At 48.5% G+C, this 23,006-nt stretch overlaps 2 protein-coding genes across 4 annotated transcripts in view; both read right to left on the bottom strand.

Annotated features, from left to right (window-relative positions):
- LOC101659816 (hexokinase HKDC1) overlaps positions 1-12,905 on the bottom strand; it is a 44,943-nt gene extending 32,038 nt beyond the window's left edge. Inside the window, exons 1-4 of the mRNA XM_004701388.1 lie at positions 12,843-12,905; positions 7,446-7,608; positions 2,070-2,218; positions 1,852-1,971 (exon numbers count right to left, since the gene is read on the bottom strand). Coding sequence (XP_004701445.1) covers positions 1,852-1,971; positions 2,070-2,218; positions 7,446-7,608; positions 12,843-12,905 — 495 coding nt within the window. The remainder of the gene's footprint in view (positions 1-1,851; positions 1,972-2,069; positions 2,219-7,445; positions 7,609-12,842) is intronic.
- Positions 12,906-20,908: 8,003 nt separating this feature from the next.
- SUPV3L1 (Suv3 like RNA helicase) overlaps positions 20,909-23,006 on the bottom strand; it is a 38,217-nt gene continuing 36,119 nt past the window's right edge. For all 3 annotated transcript variants that reach the window (XM_004701137.4, XM_045291575.1, XM_045291576.1), the window contains 2 exons: positions 21,955-22,103; positions 20,909-21,399 (listed from right to left, as the gene is read on the bottom strand). In XM_004701137.4, the coding sequence (XP_004701194.3) occupies positions 20,964-21,399; positions 21,955-22,103 (585 nt within the window). In that variant the 3' untranslated portion in view covers positions 20,909-20,963. The remainder of the gene's footprint in view (positions 21,400-21,954; positions 22,104-23,006) is intronic.

Genomic DNA, 23,006 nt, shown 5'->3' with positions numbered 1-23,006 from the left:
TCCCTTCACCCACTTTTCGGTTGTCCGTCCCCCAGGGAGGAGGTCACATATAGTTCCTTGTAATCGGTTCCCTCTTTCCTACCCACTTTGTTAACTCTACCCATTTATGGTATTTCCATCTGAGCAGCACTTGGTAACCAAGCCACCAGGTTCCCTGCACCGGTTTCCCCATAGAGCCATCACTGGCTTGCCTGGGTATCAGCTGCAGAAATATCATAAACAGTCCTCCCTTTGGCCTTCTCTACATGAGTCACCTCAGTTACTTTCAGTTTTTTCTTCAGAGACCTTTGAAACACATGAGGCAGCTTCAAAAAATTCCTGCAGGAAGTCCCTTATCTTTTCATTCCATTGTGAAACCCTTCTATAGCATTCACTCCTAGCTGAGTGATTAACCAGGTGACACACTATGGCTCAGGGAGCAGTCACTGCAGAGTTAGCGCACTTGGACTCATGAAACATTGAACAAATCATTTCATCTCTCTGGGGATCCATTTATCCGTCTATAAGATGGAAATGTCACCTCCCTGCCCATCTCACAGGAATGAAAACATCTGCTAGATACATCGTATGTGTGCAGAATGAATGGTTTGCTTGGTCCATAAAACAGGACTGCTATGGTGTTGCCTGATAGGAATACCTTGGGAACTTAATTTCAATTTAAGAAAACGGTCTTCAGTGTGCATTATCAATCATTTGCCTACAATGGCGTTTCCCAAAGTTTCATGTTTAACATAGGAAATCATTACAGAATTTTTTAGACTGGAAGAAAACTTGAAAGCTAAGAGATTTGCCCAAGACGGAGTCAAAAGTGCCTGAGCCCAAGCCCCAAATTCCACAAGCACAGCTCATCCAAGCATCCCCTCTGTTCAGAACAAGGAAAATCAGATTGAGAGAGGAAGACAAGAGCTCCAGGTCTCCTGTGATTGAAGAACTAAGGCATAGGTCTCTGATTCCCACCTCACATCTTTAACGTCTGCCTGCATAGCTCACCTGATGGGACACTAGTGATATATAGGCTTCTCCTCACCCACCCTCACTCCTCATCTCGGGGACAAAGTGAGGCCTCCGGCAAGGGGGTTTCAAATTCATGATTTGATTGTCATGTGGATGATACAACAAGAGTCACCACTCCAGGCTGGAGTGTCCTGGGGAGACCATCACCCTCTGCGCCTAGAGAGCTTATGTCTTTTTCCAGTCTCCCTCAGGTCCACAACGTTACGTAAGATCTGCTTTGCCCCCACCCTGTCTACAGATTGAAAGCTGAGACTCACAGAGATGAATTACCTGAGACCTACACATGGCTGAGGCCCAGCGGAGACTGGGTATATCCCAGGCATCCAATAACATTTTCACTCCAGTGACTTCCCAACTCAATCCACCTCCTGAGGATTTACCGGAAGGGTGAGATGCCCCAGTTTTCTGGCTTTCCGCCTCATCGGCTATGTGATTTTAAGGGTGCAGTACCTCAAGGCTAGCAGTATCCGTAACACCTAGAAGTTGCTTCAAATGCAAACTTAGGGCCTCACCCTAGACCCACTGCTTTTTAAAACTCTGTGCCTCTGCGTAAACCAGCCCTGGAGGGGATTCCCATGCCTGAGAACCACTAAGCTATCTGCTCCCTTGAGTTGTGCCCAGGTTGAGTATCATATCAAGGTACCTGGGTCCACAAAGTATCTGCTTCACATTTTCACCTCATTAAAAGGAAGGAAGGAAGGAAGAAAGAAATCCTGGTGGGTACCCTGGGTCCTCTGTCCCCAACTCCTCCCAGATAAGCCCACAGCCTCCAGACCCAAAGCGCAAATCATGCACATCGCCCCCACCCCACCCACATCCAGTCCTCCACCAGCCTACCTCATCTAGTTTAGTCTGCCAGTAAGGAAATGAAAAGGTGAAGCCAAGGGGCAATTCCTTCTGCTTCAAATCTTTAGCCTCCATGAAATCGGCCAGACAGTCAGCAACGTATTCGAACAGCTGCAGAGGAGAGACAGCAAAGGGCACGGGATGAGGCACGGGTACTCGTCAGTAATGCCCAGGTGTCCCTGCTTCCCAGGAGCCACCTGCCTGGGTACCTGGGAGCCATTGCCTCGGGTGATTTCACCGGTTACTGGGTAGAACTGACTCTCCATGTGCACCTTGTGCTTCCCTTCTTCGGAGACTTGAACCTTGGAGACTCGGAACTTGGATCCTCCAAGATCCAGGGAAAGAAACTCTCCATGTTCTATTCCAAAAACAAAGACAGAAGAGGAAAAGGACCAATCATTGAGGGTCTGTGATGGGAAAAGCTTGACCAGTTGCTGTCGCGGCCGTTCCGACTCAGGTCAGAGTAGAGGTATCATCTATAGGGTTTTCCATTTTTTGGAACAAAATCACCCACACCTTCTTTCGAGGCTGCTTCACCCAAGCATATGCTTCATTTCACTTTTTTATGAATGGTTTGGGTCAGGCTCAGTCAATTCCATGTTCCCCTGCTGGAGTAGGTCTGGTCTAAGAAAGCAGCCGCCCTTGCCTTCCTGTTGTTATTGTTAGTGGCTATTCAGTTGGCTCTGCCTCGTGTATGCCAACCCCATGTATGACCCAGCAAAGCGTGGCCTGGTCCTGTGCCATCTTTAGAATCACTGGCACGTGTGAATCTGTCAGTCTGTCTCCCTGAGGATCCTTCGTTCTCACTGACCCTCGGCTTTACCAAACATGATAGCCTTCTCTACCATTTGGTCTTTCCTGATGGACATCACAGAGCCAAAGCACATAATGGTCCAAAGCACATGGACCAAAGTCCACTTCTAAGAAACCTCTGGCTGCTTCTTCCTGGTTACATCTTCCACTTTGCTTTGCTTGCTCTTCTGGCAGTTCACAGTATATTCAATATCCGTTGCAAACACCACGGGTCAAATGCATCCATTCCTCTTCTGTTCCCTTTCTTTGGCATCGTAAGAACCATCATTTTGTCCCTGCTTCCACTCCCATCGGGTTACACTGTGTTGGGGGCTAGTTTCTCCTGCACTCCCTTCTGCATTTTCTTTCAGGCCTTGATCCACATTTCCTCCTTGCTTAGAGTAGCTTTCTTCTCTCCCCTAGAATGGAACCTTTCCCACCCCCAAGGCCTGTTTCTAATACCGCCTGCATGGAGAGGGTTCCCTGCGTCTTCTCCCAGTGAGTGTGTTCCTTTCCTAGTGCCTGGCCCACTGAGAAGGGCGCTGGCTGCGGGGTCAGCCAGACTTGGACTCTCACTCAGCTCTGTCCTTTATTGGATCAATGGCCTCCCTTTCTTGAGCCTCAGCAAATGGGGTCATGACATCAAGCTCATAGGGTGGCTGGGAGGTATAAGGACATTTAATTTTCTGGCTAAAGTTTAGTGTATTCCGTTGCTAATGGAAAGGTTGGACTCAGCTTCTATTTGACTCAACTTATACGTGACCCAAGCAGTGCCTTCAGCAACAGCCAAAGAGACCAACGATAGCCGAGGATGGAAACTCTCAACTCGCTGCCATCGAGTCAAAGCGACGCCCTGTGGGTTTCCAAGATTGTAACTGTTTACGGGAGTAGAAAGCCCAGTCTTTCTCCCATGGAGCTACTGATGGTTTTTGAACTGGCGACCACACAGATCACAGACCAATTCGTAACCACTACCCCTCTCCTGAGCCAACAAGATTTTGTATAGGATCACCTGTGCCTATGGCAGACCTAAGGAGCCTGGTGAGGAGGAGGGTAAGTGTTTGGGCTGCTAACTGCAAGGTCAGCATTCAAACCAACCTATAGACAACTAAGAGTAACTCTAGCTGAAAGCAGTCTATCCTAACTGCTCTGGTAGGAGATTGGGAGGCACTAAGACTGAAACAGGTACCACTCTCAGGTGAGTCCGATAAAGGATGAGAAGTTAAGGAAGTGAACCCAGAGGACGTCGCTGACACTCTGAGCCCATTTCTGAAATGGGGTGTTGGTTTGTTGTTGTCAGGCCACACACAATGGAGGTCAAAGCAGCCCCGTGTGAGACGAGGATTTCCCCCAGAGGGTTTTCAGCCCTTCATAAGGTTCTCAATGGCTAATCCCTTCGGAAGGGGACAGCTCTTCCCTTTCTGCTGAGGCAGCAGTGGGGTCAGGCATAAGGACGGAGGACGGAGCAGGACGGCAGTGCTCCCTTCCTGTCGCACATAGGGTCACTGGAGTTGGAACCAACTCTACAACCTAACAACGCAGAGTCGCCGAGGGTGTGGTCTTTGCAGAGTAAACCACCGGGTCTTTCTCACACAGAGCTGCTTGGTGGGCTCGAGCTCCCAGCCTGCCAGTTAGCAGCTGAGCACTGAACCATTTACCACCCCTCTCCGGGAAGCCCCCAAACCAAACGCATTGCCATCAACCAAATTCTATGCGCGGTGAGCCTATGCGCAGAGCAGAACTCCCTCTGCAGGTTCCCAGGCTGTAAATCGTGATGGGAACAGAAGACTTCTTTTTCTCCCTCAGAGTGGCTGGTGGGTTCGAACGGCTGGCCTTGAGGTTAGCAGGCAAAGGCATAACTCTCAAGGGCTTGGAAGAGTTTTTGTTGTTTGGTTTGTTCATTACTAAGCCTGAAATTACAGCACCTGTTCATAAGATCTCTGAAGGAGTTGGAGTAAATTTTTAGAGAATTCAAAGCATTCCCTCCACACGACTTCATCTGACCCTAACAACCCTGCAAGTTAGGGGGACAAACTGACTTTCCTGATGAGGACAGGAGCGCTGGGGGGTCCCAGAACTTGCAAGGGCCTCAGGTGTAGGCCCTCCTGCAACAGCATTGCTGGTGAGATAACCTTCAGCCAGTTCCCCATCAAAAGCAGTTTTAATGTTCATCTGCTTTTAGTTGCTGGGAAGCGTTCCTGCATATTGAGAGGATCGGGGGAGACAACAAAGAAAAGAGGTGGTGTCTCCCAACAAGTTTCAAACACATTGTCAGTATGAGTGAGGAAAACATGTCCGCCCCTCAAAGGTCACTTTCCCCAACTTCTGGAACATGTCTTCTCCTTATCTGGTGGAAGAGTCACAGCACAAGGAGCAGGAGGACTTAGTCCTGCCTCCACCCCACACACCCCGTGAGTCAGAGAACAGAGGTTGACCCCCTTGCTTCTTTGGAACGGCCCGGACGCCCCACCAAGGATAAGAGTTGGGGATTCGAAGTCTATTCAAAGTTGTGCTTCTCCACGGGGGATCCCTCGCACCTGTACCCCTGCCTACCAGAGAGGGAGCCAAGCCTTTCCCATCACATTTTCCCTGGGCCTCACAATCAGCAGAACCAAGCTGCTTTTGAGCCACACGTTTCCTCAGGGGCTCAGAGGACAGTAGCAGCTCAGCAAAGCTCTCCAAACTGTAGTCCCTGCTCCTGCTCCTGCCCCCACGCTTCTTCTGAAGCTGAGTCTGGGCACTGGGACCTGGTGCTAGATGAGCCCCTGGGTCCACAGTGCTTCCGTCTGACCTGGGGAAAAAGCCACAAGGCTGTGCCAGGGATTGCGCATGGCAGTGAGTCCCTGGTCACCAAGAGCCACAGCAGATGCTCCGTAACTATCTGTTCCTTTCCCTCTTAAGGCTTTGCTCAGAGGCTGAGAATGATCCCCTTTAGAAGATTCTAGACTGTGGTAGGCAATATAATGACCCCTAAATTGTCCAGGAATTGATAGAATACCAGTTGAAAAGGTTCATCAAGCTGATGAAGCACTGAAGCAGTCATTTGTCTCTGGAAAGAAATTTGGGAAACAGCTACATGGCCAACTGACTGGAAGAGATCCATATTTGTACCCATTCCAAAGAAGGTGATCCAATATGATGCAGAAATGATCAAACACGACCATTAATATCACATGCCTGTCAATTTTGTGGAGGATCATTTGACCACAGCTGCAGTGCATCAAAGGGGAGCTGCCGGGAGTCCGAGCTGAATTCAGAAGAGGATGTGCAATGAAGAAATCTATTGCTGACATCAGATGTAGCTTAGTTGGAAGCAGAGAATATTAACACAATGTGTCCTGTGTTCCATCCACTAGGCAAAGACATTCAACTACGTGGATCATAAAAACTAGGGATGGCACTGAGAAGAACGTGAATTCTGGTCCACTTTGTTGTGCCTACGTGCTCCCTGGACCTGGACCAAGAAGCAATCCAACAGAACAAGGAAATGCTGAATGATTTTAAATCAGAAAAGGTGTATCCTTTCAAAGAGTTGATTCCTTTCACCATAGTTATTCAATCTGTCTACTGAGCAAATAATCCAAGAAACCAGACGATGGGAAGATGTCTCAGTGGAGCATCTGGTTACGAGCAACCTGAGCTATCCAGACAACACAGTGTTGTTTGCTGGACGTGAGGAAGACTTGACGCACTTGATGAAGTTCAAAGACTGCAGCCTTCAGTACAACTCAATGTAAAGAAAGCCAAAATGCTCACACGTGGGCCAATAAGCAACATCATACTAAACAGAGAAAAGACTGGGTTTGTCAAGGGTTTCCTCGTGCTGGGATCCACAATCAACGCTCATAGGAGCAGAAGCCAAGAAACAAATGATGGGTTGGGCAAGTCTTCTGCAGGAGCCCTCCTATAACGCCGTGTGATGTTTTCGTAACATTTAATTGAATGTTTATATTAATATATATATTGATAACTATGAAATCAAAGACTAAAAAATTTCCCTGGAATTAAAAATGCAGGCGTTATAGGGTTAAAATGTTGAAGCCTCAGGGCACTTGACCCAAACCATGGTATTTTTCGATCACCTCAGTTGCACGTGAAGGTTGGACACTGAATAAGGAAGACAAAGACGAAGCGATGCGCTTGCGTTGTTGTGCTGGTGAAGGATACGGCAAACCCCATAACTGCCGCAAGAACGAACAAACCCGTCTTGGAAATACAGCCGGAGCGCTCCTGGGCGAAAGGATGGGAGGCTTCATCTCAAGTCCTCTGGACATGTTATCAGGAGAGGCCGAGCCCTGGCAAAGGACACCGTGCTTGGTAAAGCAGAAGGGCAGTGACAAGGAGGAAGCCTGGAGCATCACCACGTGAAGCTGGCGCAGGGGCGGGCGGGGTGTTCTTCCGTTGTACACAGGATCACTGAGGTAGAAATGAAGTGGCAGTACCTAACGACAACAGCAACAATTGTCTGGGTCTGAATGCCTGGGTACCATTACTTTCTCTGTCATTCCCACCTTCCAGTGACCTTTTAGGATGGAGCAGAACTGCTATGGTGCATGACAAAGAGGAACGAAGACTGCAGGGGCGTGGGGCCTGGGGGGCAGAGAGAAAGTATCACGCGTCTGTCTCAGGATCCCAGAGGGGTTCAGTACTACTGCTAGAGAGAGTGGGAGGGAGAGGGTGGAGTGGAGAGAAAGCTGGGGTCTGGGACTAAAGATCACGTACCACCAGCCAGGAGGAACCACAGGGACCAGGGGACCAGCTGCAGGCCCAGCTGCAGGCCCAGCTCCACTCACCAGAACCATCCGGAATGGCCCTAACAAAGGTGGGCAGCATCTTCACTGCTGCCGTGGGATTGGTGTCCTTCCGCAAGCCCTTCTCCATCTCGGCCTGGAACCGTGCCATGATTTCCAAGAGGGTCTCATCGGAGAGCCGCATGTGATACAGGAATCTGTCCACCTGGAACAGGGACCGGGACAGCCAGTCAAGACCGTAAACCCCAAACCCAACCTCATAGCCAGCTGCAATCCCGAATCAAGGCATAATTTTGTGATTTGGATTCCCAAAGGCCCTTGAGCTCTGAGGCTCAGCGGCATGGGGGATGTGTGCCTCCACCTCCCTTTTGTGCAGGCTTCCCTCATCGTCACCCTCTGTCATTTCATCACATCCCGGCAAGGCTTCCTTCTTACTATCAACATGACTTCTCCTGGTAGAAGAATGCTGCTGGTGCACTGGTTCAAAGCTCAGCTGCTAAACAGAAAGCCAGCGGTTCAAGCCCACCCAGTACTGCGTGGGAGCAGGATGAGGTTGTCTGCTCCTGAACAGATTCGCAGTCTTGGAAACCTTGCAAACGAGCAGTTCCACTCTCTCCTCTAGGGTCGTTAGAGGACGCGAATGGCAGAGAAAGAAATGACCCTCCCCTTTTTCAGATGGAACTGTGGGAGGCAAGTTTTCTACTTCTCAGTTCAAGTCTCCATCGGCATCTCCACTGGAAATAAACACAATATAACTTAACTCTCAGATTCCTAAACACGGGAGCTTCCTTTTGTGTGATGTGGAAGATTTCTATTATCTGATTATGAGACTAAACATTCACACGTTTCCCTTAGCTCAGTGGCTGCCAGGAAACTCAAAGTTCAGTTTATTTTCCAGCGATAATCTCTAAAATCCAATCCTGTAAGTGTATATCTGTTGTGTTTTTTTTTAACTGAGCGGAGTGGAACGTCTCACTGTAGATTCTGACTCATAGTGAACCTATAGGACAGAGTAGAACTGCGCTTTGGGGTTTTTGAGGCTATAAATCTTTACAGGAGCAGACAGCCTCATCTTTCTACACCCAGGATGATGGGTGGGTTCAAACCACTGACCTTGTGGTTAGCAGTCCAACACTTAGCCCTACATGCCACCAGGGCTCCTTTGTTTAAACTCAGATGAAGTTTCATTTGTAAAGTCCACTTAAATTGCTAAGGGACAGCATTGAGCAGCTGTCCCTCAAATACACGGAACCAGAAACCTGGGGGAAAGGATCTCTGTTGTGGTGGAGAGAAGTAACCACCAGTGGTTCGGCGATGCTCAGTCCACTTGAGGGTAAGTTAAAGATGGTGGAAAGTTCCTTCCCCTAAAGTGAATGTTGGCTAGTTGGCATTCCCAGGGCTTCCTGGGAAATGGACAATGATGCATAATGGATGAAGCAAGAGGAGAGGGAGTGGCAGATGTCCCCTATACGTCCCACCCCTGCTTTTTGTGACTCAGGTCCCAAGGAGGAGGGACACAGGGCACGTCCCTCAGGAAATGCACGCCACACCCATCTAAGGCTCAGGACACTGGCTGCAGGCTACAAACAGCTTTCATGTAGGTCAGTCATTTCATCTCCCAACATTGCTTTGAGACGGCAGATGAGGCCAAGAGAATACTAATTGTCCCTAATTCAGAAATGGGAAGCCCAGGTCAGTGCAAACAGTCAATGCACTCAGCAGTTAACCAAAAGGTTGGAGGGTCAAATCCATGCAGGGATTTGGGGAGGCAGGTCTGGGGATTTGCTTCTGAAAAGGCAGCCTTGGAAAACCCCAGAGTGCCCTGTTCTACTCTGACCCCGTGGGGCCGCCCCTTGGAGTCAACTTGACAGCTGCTGTCTGGCTAAGGTATGGATGAGGGCCTAAGGAGGCAGTAAGAGTCAAAATCACTGCCATGGGGTCGGTTCAGACGCATAGCAATGGGATCATAGCACAGGGTCTAGAGTCCCTGCCCGCACTGCCAGGTTTGGTCTGGGATTCACCGGTGCCACAGACAAATGGCATCAGAAATGCAGGCCCCACCTCACCCTTGTCATACAATGGCTGCCCAGCTGTAAGTCAGGGGTGGGGAAGGGAAGAGGGGTGCAGGGGGGAGATCATTCTGGAATCAACACAGAGACCAGAGCCAGAAAAATAGCATGTCTCTCGGGAACCAGAGGAGCCCATTAACAAGAAGCCAGTAGCCACTGGGCTTGAGCAGATTGGAGCGGACAGGGTGTAAGCAGGTCATGCTTCATTAAGGACCTCCTGATCAGCCGAGCCTGTTGCTGACCATAGTCATTGTCCAGCATAGCCACACACACATTGAGAAAACAAGGATGAGACTGACCCAAGCAATTGGAGGCGGGGAGGGGTGGGATGCCCTCCATGGGAACAGACCTGACCCTGGACCTCCTCAAACGGTGCTCCTGAATCAAACTGGCTTTAAAATATAGTTGAGACCGATGTAACCAGGAACACACATCCCAGACATGAAGGAACAGTGTGACAGAAGGCCACGCCCACTTTGGGAATGACTATTTTTTAAAAATCGCAAAGCAGAGTATGCAGTATCTTCTCCATAAGAGCACCAATAAGCATCACGTTTCCCTTCTCAAACTCACGGCCGTCGAGCCTCTAGGACAGAGGAGAATTGCCCCTGCAAGTTTCCAAGACTGGAACTCTATGGGAGTAGAAAACCCCATCTCTCTCCCTCCCTCCAAGCGGCTGGTGGCCTGCAGGATCACAACCCAACTCTTCTGACCCACACCACCAGGCTCCCACATTCCACTTGGGAACCAGAAAGTCCTCAGGGTGCTGGGCAGAGCTACCGGATTACAGCATGAGACCATAGGCAGTGACAGAGCGCTCTTGTGGTCCAAAGGTCTCCTATTATAAATCAGGAGTCATAAAAAGGTTCAGTTTTTTGACCCAGCAATATTCACTTCCGGGACGCTGTCCTCAAAAAACACCTTTAGATTCGGAGGACACTGGGTATACCGTTTTTAGAATTATAGCAATATTTTAATAGGAAAAAAATTTTGTTTTCAGAAGTAGCCAAAATGTCCAGCAAGAAAGAAGGCATGAAATAAGTTGTGGTTGAGGACTAACAAGACATTAAAATGATAACTATAGAGCGAATGGAGAAATGATGGTTAAGCGGTGAGAATACACTAAGGACCGTGTGCACGTTATAAATATAACCGCAGAAACAGCGCCGTGGGAAAGAGACAAACAAAGGCTTGCACACAGCAAACATGACTGTGGGTGAGCGTGCGCTGGGGCTATAGAGAGCAATGCCGCTTTTCGTAATGTTGACTTACTAAGCCGGAAAAAAATACGCATTTGAAAACCCCACCAGTTCTCTTAAGAAGAAACCACCAGTGCTGTTGAGGGTCAAGCAATGTCAGCATATTGAATTAGGATGGAAACGGCCAGTGTGCCTCCTCTTTTCTTTCCTTCTTCCTTTTCTGTTTTTGGTTGAATGGTAGTAGGAGGATACTTTTAAAAATTGATCGGGGTCTGAGTAGGACATTTCACCGGCATGGCTAGCCTGGAATCTTGAAGCCCAGAAACTTCGCAGGGGCCTGGCTGCCTGACTCAGGCCTTTTGACCGGATGTGGTTTCACCCCTTCCAAGAGCCGATGAGGATATGTTCTCAGAACCTGAGTCATCTCAGCAGCCCATAAACCAGCCTTCCCCACTAACTGCTTCCTCGTTCTCCCGGGTGCTTTCAGCCTCCCGGGGCAGGCTTCCGAAGGGGGGCGGGGCTGCGCAGGAGCCAGTGCGGCTCAAGCTCGGACAAATGCTGATGCCCACGCCCAGCCCTTACCCGGGACCTAGCACAGATCAGAGGCGGCTGGCCGCCTTTCCAACTGCGCTCCAGAGCCTGAGTCTTGGCTGGTGGACGAACGTGCCCCCACCTGATCCCGGGGACTGCAGGTGAATTTGGCCACCGCAGAGGGGCCCAGGACTCGCAGACTTGACCTGGAGGCTAGGGAGGCAGCTACTTTCTGGGAGGAGGTAACAAGAGAAAGTTCATTCCAAGCCATGCTGTCGAGAGCTTTTTGCCAGTAGAAAGCTCCATGAATATAATCAACAAATTAAAGTGTAGCAAACAAACAACCACACCCTCCGTGCCATTGAGTTCATTCTGACTCAGCAACCACGTGGGACAGGATGGAACTGCGCCTGTGGTTTCCGAGACTGCGAATCTTTACAGGAGTAGAAAGCCTCCTCTCCCTACCTCAGAGCAACGGGTGGGATCAAGGTGCTGCCCTTGCTGTTTAGCAGCCAAGGACACCGCCAGAGCTCCCTAAGGAAAGGAGAGACAGACTGCCTCGGCTCAATTGATAACATCGTTACATTTCCAGAAACCTCTGATCCAGCGCTCTTAATAACAGAATGCTGTGGACGTCCTTCACTCCCCACCCCCACCTCACCCTGTCCCCCAACTCTGGAGGGCAGGACGAGCTCAAGGCAGGTGGCATCAGGACATCCATGTGTGGCGGAGAAGGGAGCCAGGTGTGGACTTGCGCTTTGCAATAAAGCATAGAAGGACTTCGGTTCTTTTTGTCCCTTGAGAGATGCTGTGCCCAGGGACTTGCTGCTGGCAGCCAGCCCGGGAAGACAAAGTGGCAGGCTGGGCATCTCCCAGGCTGCAGGAGCTCATTCTGCTGTGCCCCCAGCATAGCCCTGGCAACCTTGCACCAGTCCACCCTGAAGTACATTGTGGAGACAGGCTTCCTGGGCAAAGTGACAAAACAAGGCATCTGTTCCATTCCCACCGCCGGCAAATGCCCAAAGCAAAAACCAACCCTGACGTGGCAAAGCAGAACTGTGCTCCCAGGGCTTTCTGGGCTGCGATCTTTACCCATCACCAGACCTTGTCTCCTCAGTACTACTGGGTGGGTTCAAACTACCAACCTTTCCATCAGTAGGTGAGTGCAAACCAGTGTGCCACCCAGGGACCCTTACCATTGGCAAATAGCACGTGCCAATAATAACGATTTCACTTCTTGTATGTTAAAGCTCACACACACCTCTTGATACCCGTATGGGCACTCGTTCAAACACATGAAGAGTCAGATCTGCTTCAAAACGTCATTAAACAGGACTCTCCTCTGCCTTACAGAGCATCACCCCTCACAGCACATCCCACAGCCTCTTCAGGCTTTCCTACGGCCTTCTCCCCAGCCCCTTCAGGCTCTGACTGACAGGAAGCTCTACGTGGGAGCCAAGGCTCAGGACGGCATGTGGTGTGGGAGATTTACTTCCTCTTCACCTTTAAGAGTTTTACAGGAAGCTTGAGCTTCCTAGCTCTTTCATAACAAGCTCTCTTAAATTCTTTTTGATGCAGACGGGGTCAACTGGGTCCATGAAGAGAAAAGCAGGCGTCTTTCTGAGTTATTCAGGCCTTACCTTCTTGATGGGGTCTTCCTTCAGCTTGGTGAGGTAGGAGGCCAACAAGTGCACCGCAAACATTTTCCCTAAGTTTGGTGTCGGGGCGCTGAGCAGACTGCTGTTTTCCCCCAGGGGGCAGGGGTGCCGCTCTCACTGAGTGCAGGCGGAGAGACCTCCGGGGAACTGGGTGCTGGGGAAGAGGTGTGTCCGGCTTGTTCAGTTCAATGATTAAACTTCGCCCTCTCTCTTTGTGGTCCCTCCCTCCTGCTGGCAGACTCCTGATTGTCTAGTAGGAAGCGTTGGGTGATAGTCCTTAGCTGGCCAGGGGACAGCAGGGAACTGATGGGCTGCTTGCCTCTTTGACAGTCGGTTGCCACAAAATCTCACTGCTAAGCAACTCTCCAGCCAGTCCCCTCCCCCGCAAGCCCACTCAGCTGAGAAAAAAAATCTTCTCTCTGAGAAGTTGGGCTCTGAACAAAGGCAGCCTTCCTCGGGCCAGACTGCTCTGCAGATGTCCCCTTTCTCCCCAGCACAGGGACCCCAGCCCTGCCTCCCTGGCCCTGTGTAGCTCGGTCTTCCTTTAGTGACAGGGCTTGGGAAAGCAGAGGGGCTAGGAGAAAGAGGAAGACCCTGATTCGATGAACTCAGACAAGAACCATTGGGAGGGGGCTGGCGCAGGGCAGGGCGGTGTTTCCCTCTGCCATACACGGGGTCCCTGGGTCGGAATCAACACCCTAACTACACGGACAGATCTCGGCGCTCAGAGCCCAGGGTGCTGGAAGAGCATCAGTAAAGCTGTGGCTTTCATGGCGCTGAGCCCTTAGCTAAGCGAAGGGACTCCAGTGGCAGCGTAACAGCTTATGGGTTGGACTGATAACCACGAGAAGGTCCGCAGTTCCAAACCACCAGCTCCTCCAAGGGGCCAAACGGAGACTTCCTACTCCTTAAAGTTCTATAAGGTCATGTACATCAGAGCTGACTACCTTTTTGGAAGGCAGGAAGTCATTCACAGGTGGGGTGTCAGGCACCGTCGACTCAGCTCTGACCCCGCAACCCGACATTGCACAGAACAAACTAGTGCCCGGTCCTCACCAGGGTTCCGACGTTGTTGGAGCCCCTGTCAATCCATCTCGTCAAGCGCCTCCCTCGGTTTCATTGCCCCTCTGTTTCAGCAAGCATGGAGTCCTGCTCCCGGGACTCGCCTCTGCCCACATGGCCAAAGCAAGGGAGCCCAAGTCTCGCCATCCTCGCCCCTCAGCAGCACTCTGGCTGTCCTTCCAAGACAGATTGCTTGCTCTTTTGGCGGTCCTGGGACTTTCAAGCTTCTTCCTCAACTCCTTAGTTCAAATGCGCTGATTTTTCTTCCACCTTCCTTATTCACTTTCACATGTATATCAGGCATTGAAAATACCACGGCTTCGGGCAGGCGCACCTTAGTCCTCAAAGTCACCCCTTGCTTTTCGACATTTTAAAGAGGTCTTGTGCAGCAGATTGATCCAGGGTTCATTTATAGGCCAGTCTATTGTTTGACAGAAAAAGGAACGGGGGCCGGGGGGAGGCGGGGGGCGTCCAGTTGCAGGTTTGAAGCCTGTCTAAGGAGCTTGCCTTGTGCACCCACCAGTCTCTATCAGACTAATAAACCTAGGCATTTTTCTGATTCTGACGTTTGTTCCACATTTTTCATCCACTTTTTCTAGGACTTTCTATTGTGATCCCTGCCAGAATAGTCAACAGTAAACCATAGAGTTTCAATTGAGGCATTCCATCATTAAAAACACTAGTGTCTCATGAAATGGATTAATCTGGGTATTGGAAATCAGTAAAACTTTCTGGGAATGCTTTTTTTCAGATATATTCTCTGGTGCAATTTCTAATATATTTTATTTGATTGTATTAAATTTTTATATTCTGGTCAGTTTAAATTCATCCAACAATAAAATAAAAGCCCCTGTGAAATACTGCACTGAATGTAAATGCACATGACAAACTTTGTTATAAAATAAAGATAGAATGTATTAACCTGGAACTGGAAGTGTTAAATCTCTCCTTCTCTTGGGAAGGAGATACGTCGGTCCTTGGCTTTGTGAGAGAAAGAATTCACGCCGGAGCCTGGTTTGGGATCCAAGTGAGTTTGATGAAAGGTAGAAGCAGTGTCAGGTTTTACAGTAAATGGAACACAAGTCAGAGGCCGCGGTACGGACACAATGGGCTGTGCAGCCTGGCTGCGCTGAACTGTGGGCCGGAGCTGCTGGGAGGGAGCATCAGTGCGAAACCTCTGGCTTCTCAGGGGTCACGTTGGGAGGCATGGTCAACCCCATAGGCCGAATCAAATTCACCTGGCTTAGATGGGTCAATCCAGGTGTAATGGCTACTTAGGTGTCCCACCACCCCTTCCTGGCCAGGAGCGCGAACCTAACAGAAGTATAATATTAATTTAAGAAAGAAAGAAAAATGTGAACGTTTTTAGATCAGACTGATTTGGAAACAAATAAAGACTATGTAAAAATATATGAGCTGTAGTATTACTAAAAATTACATAATAGAGAGCATACATTTAGCTGAAATTGAACTGGATTTATCAGAGATTTATCTGCAAATTAGGTATATGAATCTTGTACATACAAATAAGTAAAAAGCCACTGTAAACGAACCAGGTGGTGATTAAGTCACTGTAACAATGTAGGAGACTAAATCATGGAAGTTTTTTCTTCCATTGTCACAAGATAGACACTCTTCTTTCTCTTAGTGGATAAAGACCCCACTCTCTACGAACCTCAGACTGACAGCCAGCACTCCTGCAAGAAACAGGGTTCTCACCATTTCTCTTCTTTAATGTCATACTCGATGTTCCCTCCTGAATTTCGACTCCCCTTTTCAAATACATGATTGACTCGCTTCTCAGATGTGGACATGACATTGCTTTCAAAATAAGAAAAATGTTAAAAATTTGTAAACAGTTTAAAGAAATATAAAGAAAAAAGCCATCAAATAATAGAACTCTAGGAAGCTAAAGCCACAATAAAGAAATGAAAAATTTCGAGTGGATGAAGATAACATTGAAGACATTGTTTGATCCTCGGGTGAGAAATGCCTGTCCTTGGCTTTGCATAAGAATTCAAGTGAGCTTTATAAAGGATAGAAGTTTCCGTTTTTACACAGGCACCCAGAGGGCACCTCACACCCGCTCAGGCAGACCTGAGGCCAGAGAAACCAACCAACCAGGAGCAGCTGGAAAGGAGGGAGGTGGGCTCCCATCCTGACTTTTCAGGGCCCTCTGCTGGGAGGCATGGCCATAGGTACTGGTTGACCCCATTGAATGAATTAAGCCCACCTGGCCTAGACTGGAGCGCTCCCAGATGTACTGGCTTTCTGTCTCAAGGGCCTGAATTTGTACATGCCCTCTAGCCTTGATCGGCTTCCAACTTCCTGTAAAGGGGGGAGGGAGGCCTTAGCACAGTGGTTTTCAACCTTCCTAATCCCGCGACCCTTTAATACAGTTCCTCATGTTGTGGTAACCCCCAACCATAAAATTATTATCATTGCTACTTCATAACTGTAATTTTGCTACTGTTATGAATTGTAGTGTAAATATCTGATACGCAGGATGTGTTTTATTGCTACAAATTGAACATAAAGCATAGTATTAATCACAAAAACAATATATAATTCTATATTGTGAAATACTTATTTCTAATTACAAATAAATGAAATTTTGTCTTAGAGCATGGTAACAGTCTTCACACTGGGTACTCGTCTGTGGGCGTGTCTGCAGGTAGGCGAACCCGCCTGGAGATGGATAGAGGGGTGTCTCGGTTCCTAAGACCATCGGAAATAAGTGTTTTCTGAGAACCACTGCCCTAGAGGATGTTGGGAAGGAAATCAAGTGACCATTAAACGCCTATAAAATAGAGGCTCAATGTCCATCTGCTGCCTTAATACTTAACATATAGTTACATAGATCTATTTCTCTACTTATATATTTATATCTGTACAGGTCTATGTATGTATAGACCTGTATAAGTGTCCTTTGCCTCCTAGTTCTTTCCACTATTTCCTTTTACTTTCCTCTTGTCCCACTATCATGTTCAGCCTTCATTCAGGTTTCAGTAATTCCGCTCAGCAACACTGCCCTTGATCAAGCCCCACCAGGCATCCTATGCCCTCCTCGCCATCGGTTTTAGATCGCTTGTTCTCTTGTCCCTGGGTTTGTTGACACCTGCCTTCCTTTCCCCGAAGTTTTAGGTTTTACAGTCTCAAAAGGTACTTGCTATTTCAGGGAAGCATGCCAAACCACTCAGAAGCCACACTGGGGCCCATAACTGAACACAGCAACTGTGGCACTGTGTGCTCACACATGGTGAACTGAGGCCAGAGAGCAGGCCCAGGAGCAGGGAGGGTAAAGAGAGAGAAAGGCTGGCCACCAGAGGCCAGGGTATTTCAAACCTCAGGCTGGCAGGTGTGGTTGAAGATATCAGTTGACCCCATTGGCTGAATTAAGCCCACCTGGGCCTAGTTTGGCCACCCAGGTGTAACATCCACCTGATTCGGGGGCCTGAATTGGAGCATGCCCAGTTAAGGTCTTCATGGGTAGCTAATGGTCGCCTGATTTCCTTCCCAACCTCCTGTAGGGGGCCTGTGCAGGCATGGGAGGGACAACTCCATCCCTGTGTCTTAGTTACCTAGCAAAAGGACCGAGTAGAATTGCCTCTTTGTGTTTGCATGAGTATTCATCTTTATAGGAGCAGACCACTCCTCCCTCGGAGCAGCTGATGGGTTTGAATGGCAGACCAGGCAGTTAGCAGTGCAATGCATAACCCCGCAGTACCTGGGCAGTCTGAGTCACTGTTATTATTCCTAATAACCATCCATGGGCTAACCACACTTCATTAAATTACCCAGATCTGTAGTGATCTCAGAAAGCCCTGGTGGTGTAGTGGTTAGGAATTGGGCTATGATCCTCATGGTCAGCAGTTCAAAACCACCAGCAGCTCCACAGGAGAAAGATTGGGCATTCTACTCCCAGAAACAGTTAGTCTCAGACCCATGCACCTACCACGTGGCTGGCCCAGCACCTGCACCAAAACTCACTGAATTGACACATCGATGCCGATTCAGTGACCCTGTGGAACAGAGTAGGACTGCCCTGTGGGTGTCTGAGGCTATAGCTCTCTACGGAAGTAGAAATGGAAAGCCTGGGCTTTTTCCTGAGGAGGGAGCTGATGGTTTCAAACCACTGACCTTTCAGTTAGCAGCCCAAGTGAACCCACACCACCACCGGAGCTCCTTAGAAAAGCACCAAGGCCACATCAGTGAGTGGCACAAGGCGTATCAAGTCTGTTCCCGAGATGGAATCCCGGGCTGCATTAACCTTCAGGGCTGCCCCAATGGTTCTCCTGTTCTGTTCCTCGTCCAACCCAATTTTTAATTCTTCCCGGTTGGAAGCAGCTAAAAGGAGTTAACGTCTGTTTTGGAGTTGGAGAGAGACCTGGGTTTGGATTCTTTTGTCACGTAGGACTCTTGTGACCTTATCCTGGAAGGAAAAAAAAAAAGCATGCGTCAGTTCTGACGGATAGCAACCTTTCAGGACAGAATAGCACTGCTCCCTCAGGCTCTGACACAGTAAGACTGTACAGGCGGAGCCTCATCTTCTCCACTGTGAAATTGCTCTGCTGACCTTGTGGCTCAAAACCCAACAAGGAACTCACGACACCAGCGACTTTCTTTAGTCTCTTCTGCTTAACCATGCCCTCCCTCTGCCCCAGCGGGGGAAAGGTGAAGGGCTCATTCTATTTGCACGCATTAGCTAAATGTTCGGCCCTTCCCTTACACCCTCAATCCCCAAACCTCTGAGGCTTCACTTGGAGCATGCCTGCAATGCGTGTCTTCCTTCTGGGTCTCCGTGGACTTTCCTCGGGCCGTCACACTGCGGCAAGCAGGGAGAAATCGCCACCACCCGAGTGATGGGCTTCATCACCTGCCATGGGACTGAAGCCATTTTGCAAGTCGACTCATCTGCGCAAGAATGAGTGTGTCTGCTATGGTCCACACCACCACAGGGGAAAGCTAGAGACGGAAGGAGCTGTCCAAATGAAAAACCACAAAAGTACTACTCTCTGGCAGGCATTTCGCTGTTCACCCATAAGCCAGAGCAAAATACAGTTCATGGCACCATGTCTGCCCATGTTTCCACGACAGCAAAGGTTAGAAAAATGAAGAGTCATTTTAGTGAGGTGGAGTATCTTCTGAATTACCAAAGCAGCTGGCGAGGACAAGCTTAGGAAACCTGGTTCTGTTCCCTGTCTCAATTTGAATCCAATGAGCCTTAATCTCGTCTGAAATCAGCTTCAATCCTGTAGGGGCCAGAATGACCTTGAGAGGTTGAACAGGCGCAGAATAGAAATAGAATGTAGCCAGGAATGTGACGTTGAGAAAGATTTTATTGAAGCAGGGAAAGAACTCTCGGGAGGGGAGAGTAGAAACAGGGATGGGGGCCATCTTGAGCCCCCAGGCAGGTTCCAAGACCCAATGAGTTAGGTCAGGAAAATCGCACCTGGCAGTGAGGCAGTGGGACTTATATAGGGTCCAAGCCAAAGATGTATGTGTTGATAAGGGGGAGTTTTTTGTGTGCTGTAGCTGCAGGATTTAGCCAGGATGGGGCCTGTGAGTAAATCATCTTGTTCTCAGCAAACTTGCTTCCTGGAACGCTGGGGAGTGGAGGCTGTGTTCTGCCCGGGGAGGTAAGCTTTATGAAATGCTGGAGGCAGGTGCTTTGAAGTTCAGCCAGGTCATTTGTCTTCTCAAGATGCTGGTACAAGGGGCTGCCTTGGTCCAGACCCGGCCCAAACAGACCGAAGAGCTAAAGTGACAGAGTAAAACAGACCGAACCCTGGAGAGTCACTTTGTGGCACTACACCCTGTTCTAGATGGCACGTCATCACGTCTAACTGCAAAAGGATGGGGTGAACTCACCGTGTGAGTAGAAAGCTCTGCTGGTGTCGTGAGTTCCTCATTGGATTTTGAACCACAAGATCAGCAGCTTGAACCGATCAGCAATTTCACAGTGGAGAAGATGAGGCTCTCTCCACCTGTACAGTCTTACTGTGTCAGAGGCCAAAGGACCAGTTCTATTCTGGCCTGAAAGGTTGCTATCAGTCAGAACTGACTCATGGCTTTTTATTTTTTTCAAGATAAGGTCACAAGAGTCCTACGTGACAAAAGAATCTAAACCCAGGTCTCTCCAATTCCAAAACAGACGTTAACTCCTTTTAGCTGCTTCCAACCGGGAAGAATTAAAAATTGGGTTGGACGAGGAGATTACCAGGCAGAAGACCAGCCTTTAGACCACCATCTATCTCTAAATTGCTCTGCAACTTCCAGCCATCACTCTCCATCTACTTACTTCTAGCCTCAATCTCTCATGAATGATACTTGTTCCACACAAGTATGGACTACACTTCTGTATTCTACCCACCATCCAGTTCTGCTGAGCCCATGCTCATGGAAACATTACAGAACTGCTGCACAGGGTTTCCGAGACAGTAGAACTTCAGAGAGCAGTGGCTCCTCTTTCTCCGTGGCCCGATGCTTTACCCAGTGCCCCATTAGAGTGCCTCACTATATTCCAGGCGCTGTATAGGGCAGGGATCAAGACAGTCTATGGCCTCATGACGCTTACATCCTTTGTTAACTTCCTCCAACCAAAATATAAACTCACAAGGTCAAGAATATCAGCTTTGCTTACTGCATATCTTTAGCACCAAATTCTGGTATATGGCAGATATTATGTGGTGGATGAACCAACAGGTACATGATACATAAATTTCTACCCTGTAGAAAATTGGTCCAACAATTCAGCAAGTTGGTTTGATTCCCATGTAAACTTCCTGATAGCACCCTGCCATGTTGCCGTATTTATAAATGGCCACGATTCAAAATGTAAAACCGAGATTTAAATATAATTTCTAAGGCATCCCAGTAACGTCTTATTGGTGAAAAAACAACAGCAATCTGGTCATCTTTGTGAGTTAATTTTTCTGTGCAAAAATAAAAAAGAGCTAGCCAAAATATTACAGCAGGCAGGAAAAGAAAATTTTAAATAGGATTTTATTTCCAACATTAAAAAACAAACCGAAACAAAGACTACTCTGAGCCCGGCTCCTTCTTCTTCCTCCTCGTCGCTTTGGCGGAAGCCCCCGAGTCCGTTCTCTGCTCGCCATGCTCACTTTGCTGTGTCAGCCACTCTCTCTCCAGCTGTCTCAGCAGGTCAGGAGTGAGGAGCCCCTGCTGCACCAGTCGGGAAGCAAGAGATTTCTGTCCTGCCTCGAGGCTGGGTGGCTCAGCAGCTTTATTCCCTAGAGTTTTGGTGCCACGTGTCCTTCTGGCTTGGCTCTTCAAGGTTCCCGACAGGCGGGACTGGCTCCCTGCTGGCAAGCTCTCCAAATGCAACAGCTTGTGTGTCTCGGAAATCTTAATCAACTTAGTGATGTTGTGTACTCCCTCTTGGATAATGCCATCCAGTTCTTTCTGGAGATCTCTAATAAGACTGGCATCTGGAAACATATCCATGAATCGGTAGCTGGGAACAAAGACATAGTATATTGTAGTTCACAGCTTTTATCGCAGCTGCTGGTCTAGAATCAATGACCCGTCTACATCGTGACACTGACGGACTGCAAAATCTACAGCGCCTTTGCTCAGCCTCAGCTGAGTGTGCTAGGCTCCCCCAGGGGCCTACGCCCTGCCTGGGACAGTGCTTCTCAAATGTGAGGGTACCAATGAATCACCAGGGAATCCTGCTGAAATGCAGAATTCAAATCAGTAAATCTAGGGGGTTCTGCTTATCTGTATCTGTCTAACAGGCTGCCAAGTAACCCCGAAGTTTTCAGTCCAGAGACCACCGTGGATGTCACGAGGGTCTAGTGCACCTCTCTCACCCTGCTACCTTAACTAAGATCAAACAACTCCTTAGGTCATTTGGGGGCTGGGTAAAAACCAGGTTCACATACCTTTATGGACAATAAGCACGAGACAGGGCACCCTGCATATGCATGCCTCTTTTGAAAGCACAGAAGGCCACTCATCGAACCTTTGCTTTGACCCATTAGTTAGAAAAAAGGAAAGCATTTAGTACCTTAGCCACAGGTAGAGATCCAGCACATCGTGGATAGCTTCAAGATCCATGAGGTCTTTAATGTTCTTAGGCGGGAGCAATGGCCACTTAATGTACCGGCGTAACCACGCAAAGGTCAGCGGCTCATTCCTGCTAAACTGCCTGGCAAACTGAGAAGAAGAAGAGATTGGTAACGAAGTTAGGATTCACTTAAGTCAGTAATCATAAAGAAAATAAAATGCCAACTGTCTGTATTTCAATAGATAGGCCGGTTTCTTTTCTTTATATCATTCTATATTTTTTACACCCTCATCTGCCATCCTGTGGTGGCCTGAGTGCTGCTGGGATGTTGGAAGCCACGTCATTAGTATTTCAAACGCCAGCAGGGTCATCCAGGTGGGACCGGTTTCAGTGGCGCTTGCAGACGACGAATAAAGAATAAGGGACTGAGGGACTGGCCACTGACGACGTATGAATAGCAGTGGGACATGATCCCCCTGAGTGCTGAAGAGGATCTCTAGGTTAGGAGGAACGCAAAATGGGACCGGGAAAATGCTGCCTCCTCAAAGCAGGTATGGATGGAATAAAGCCTTCGGGACCTTCATTTGATTAGAAACAGTTGCAAACATCCATCATCCATCAGAACGCAGAAATGTTTGAGATATGAATCTAGGAAACTGGGAGTAGATAAAAATGAAATGAAATGCATAAACATCAAAAGTCTAGGGATTAAAGAGCTGAAATAGATGGATATTGGCCATTTTAAATCAAACAATTATAGCTTACTATGCCAGTAATGACAAATTCAAGAAGTATAGCATTGCATTCAACATGCAAAAGGACATTTCAGTATCTATCCTGAAATACGATGCTGCCCATCAAAGGATAATAGCAGTTCACCTACAAGGAAGTCCAGATAATACAACTATTCTTCACTGTTAACCACCTACTACTAGAGCTAGTGATGAAGAAACTGAAGAATTCCACCAACTAGTGTGAAATTAACCAAGATGCAGGAATAATTACTGGCAACTGAAATGTGAAAGTTGGAACAAAGAAGGATCAGTAAAGTG

This window comes from Echinops telfairi, unplaced genomic scaffold (assembly GCF_000313985.2).
Source record: "Echinops telfairi isolate 266 unplaced genomic scaffold, ASM31398v2 ScPeMD7_70;HRSCAF=299, whole genome shotgun sequence".
Lineage (NCBI taxonomy): Eukaryota > Metazoa > Chordata > Mammalia > Afrosoricida > Tenrecidae > Echinops > Echinops telfairi.
The sequence above is the reverse complement of the archived record's forward strand: the minus strand, read 5'-3'. Positions and strand labels throughout refer to the sequence as shown.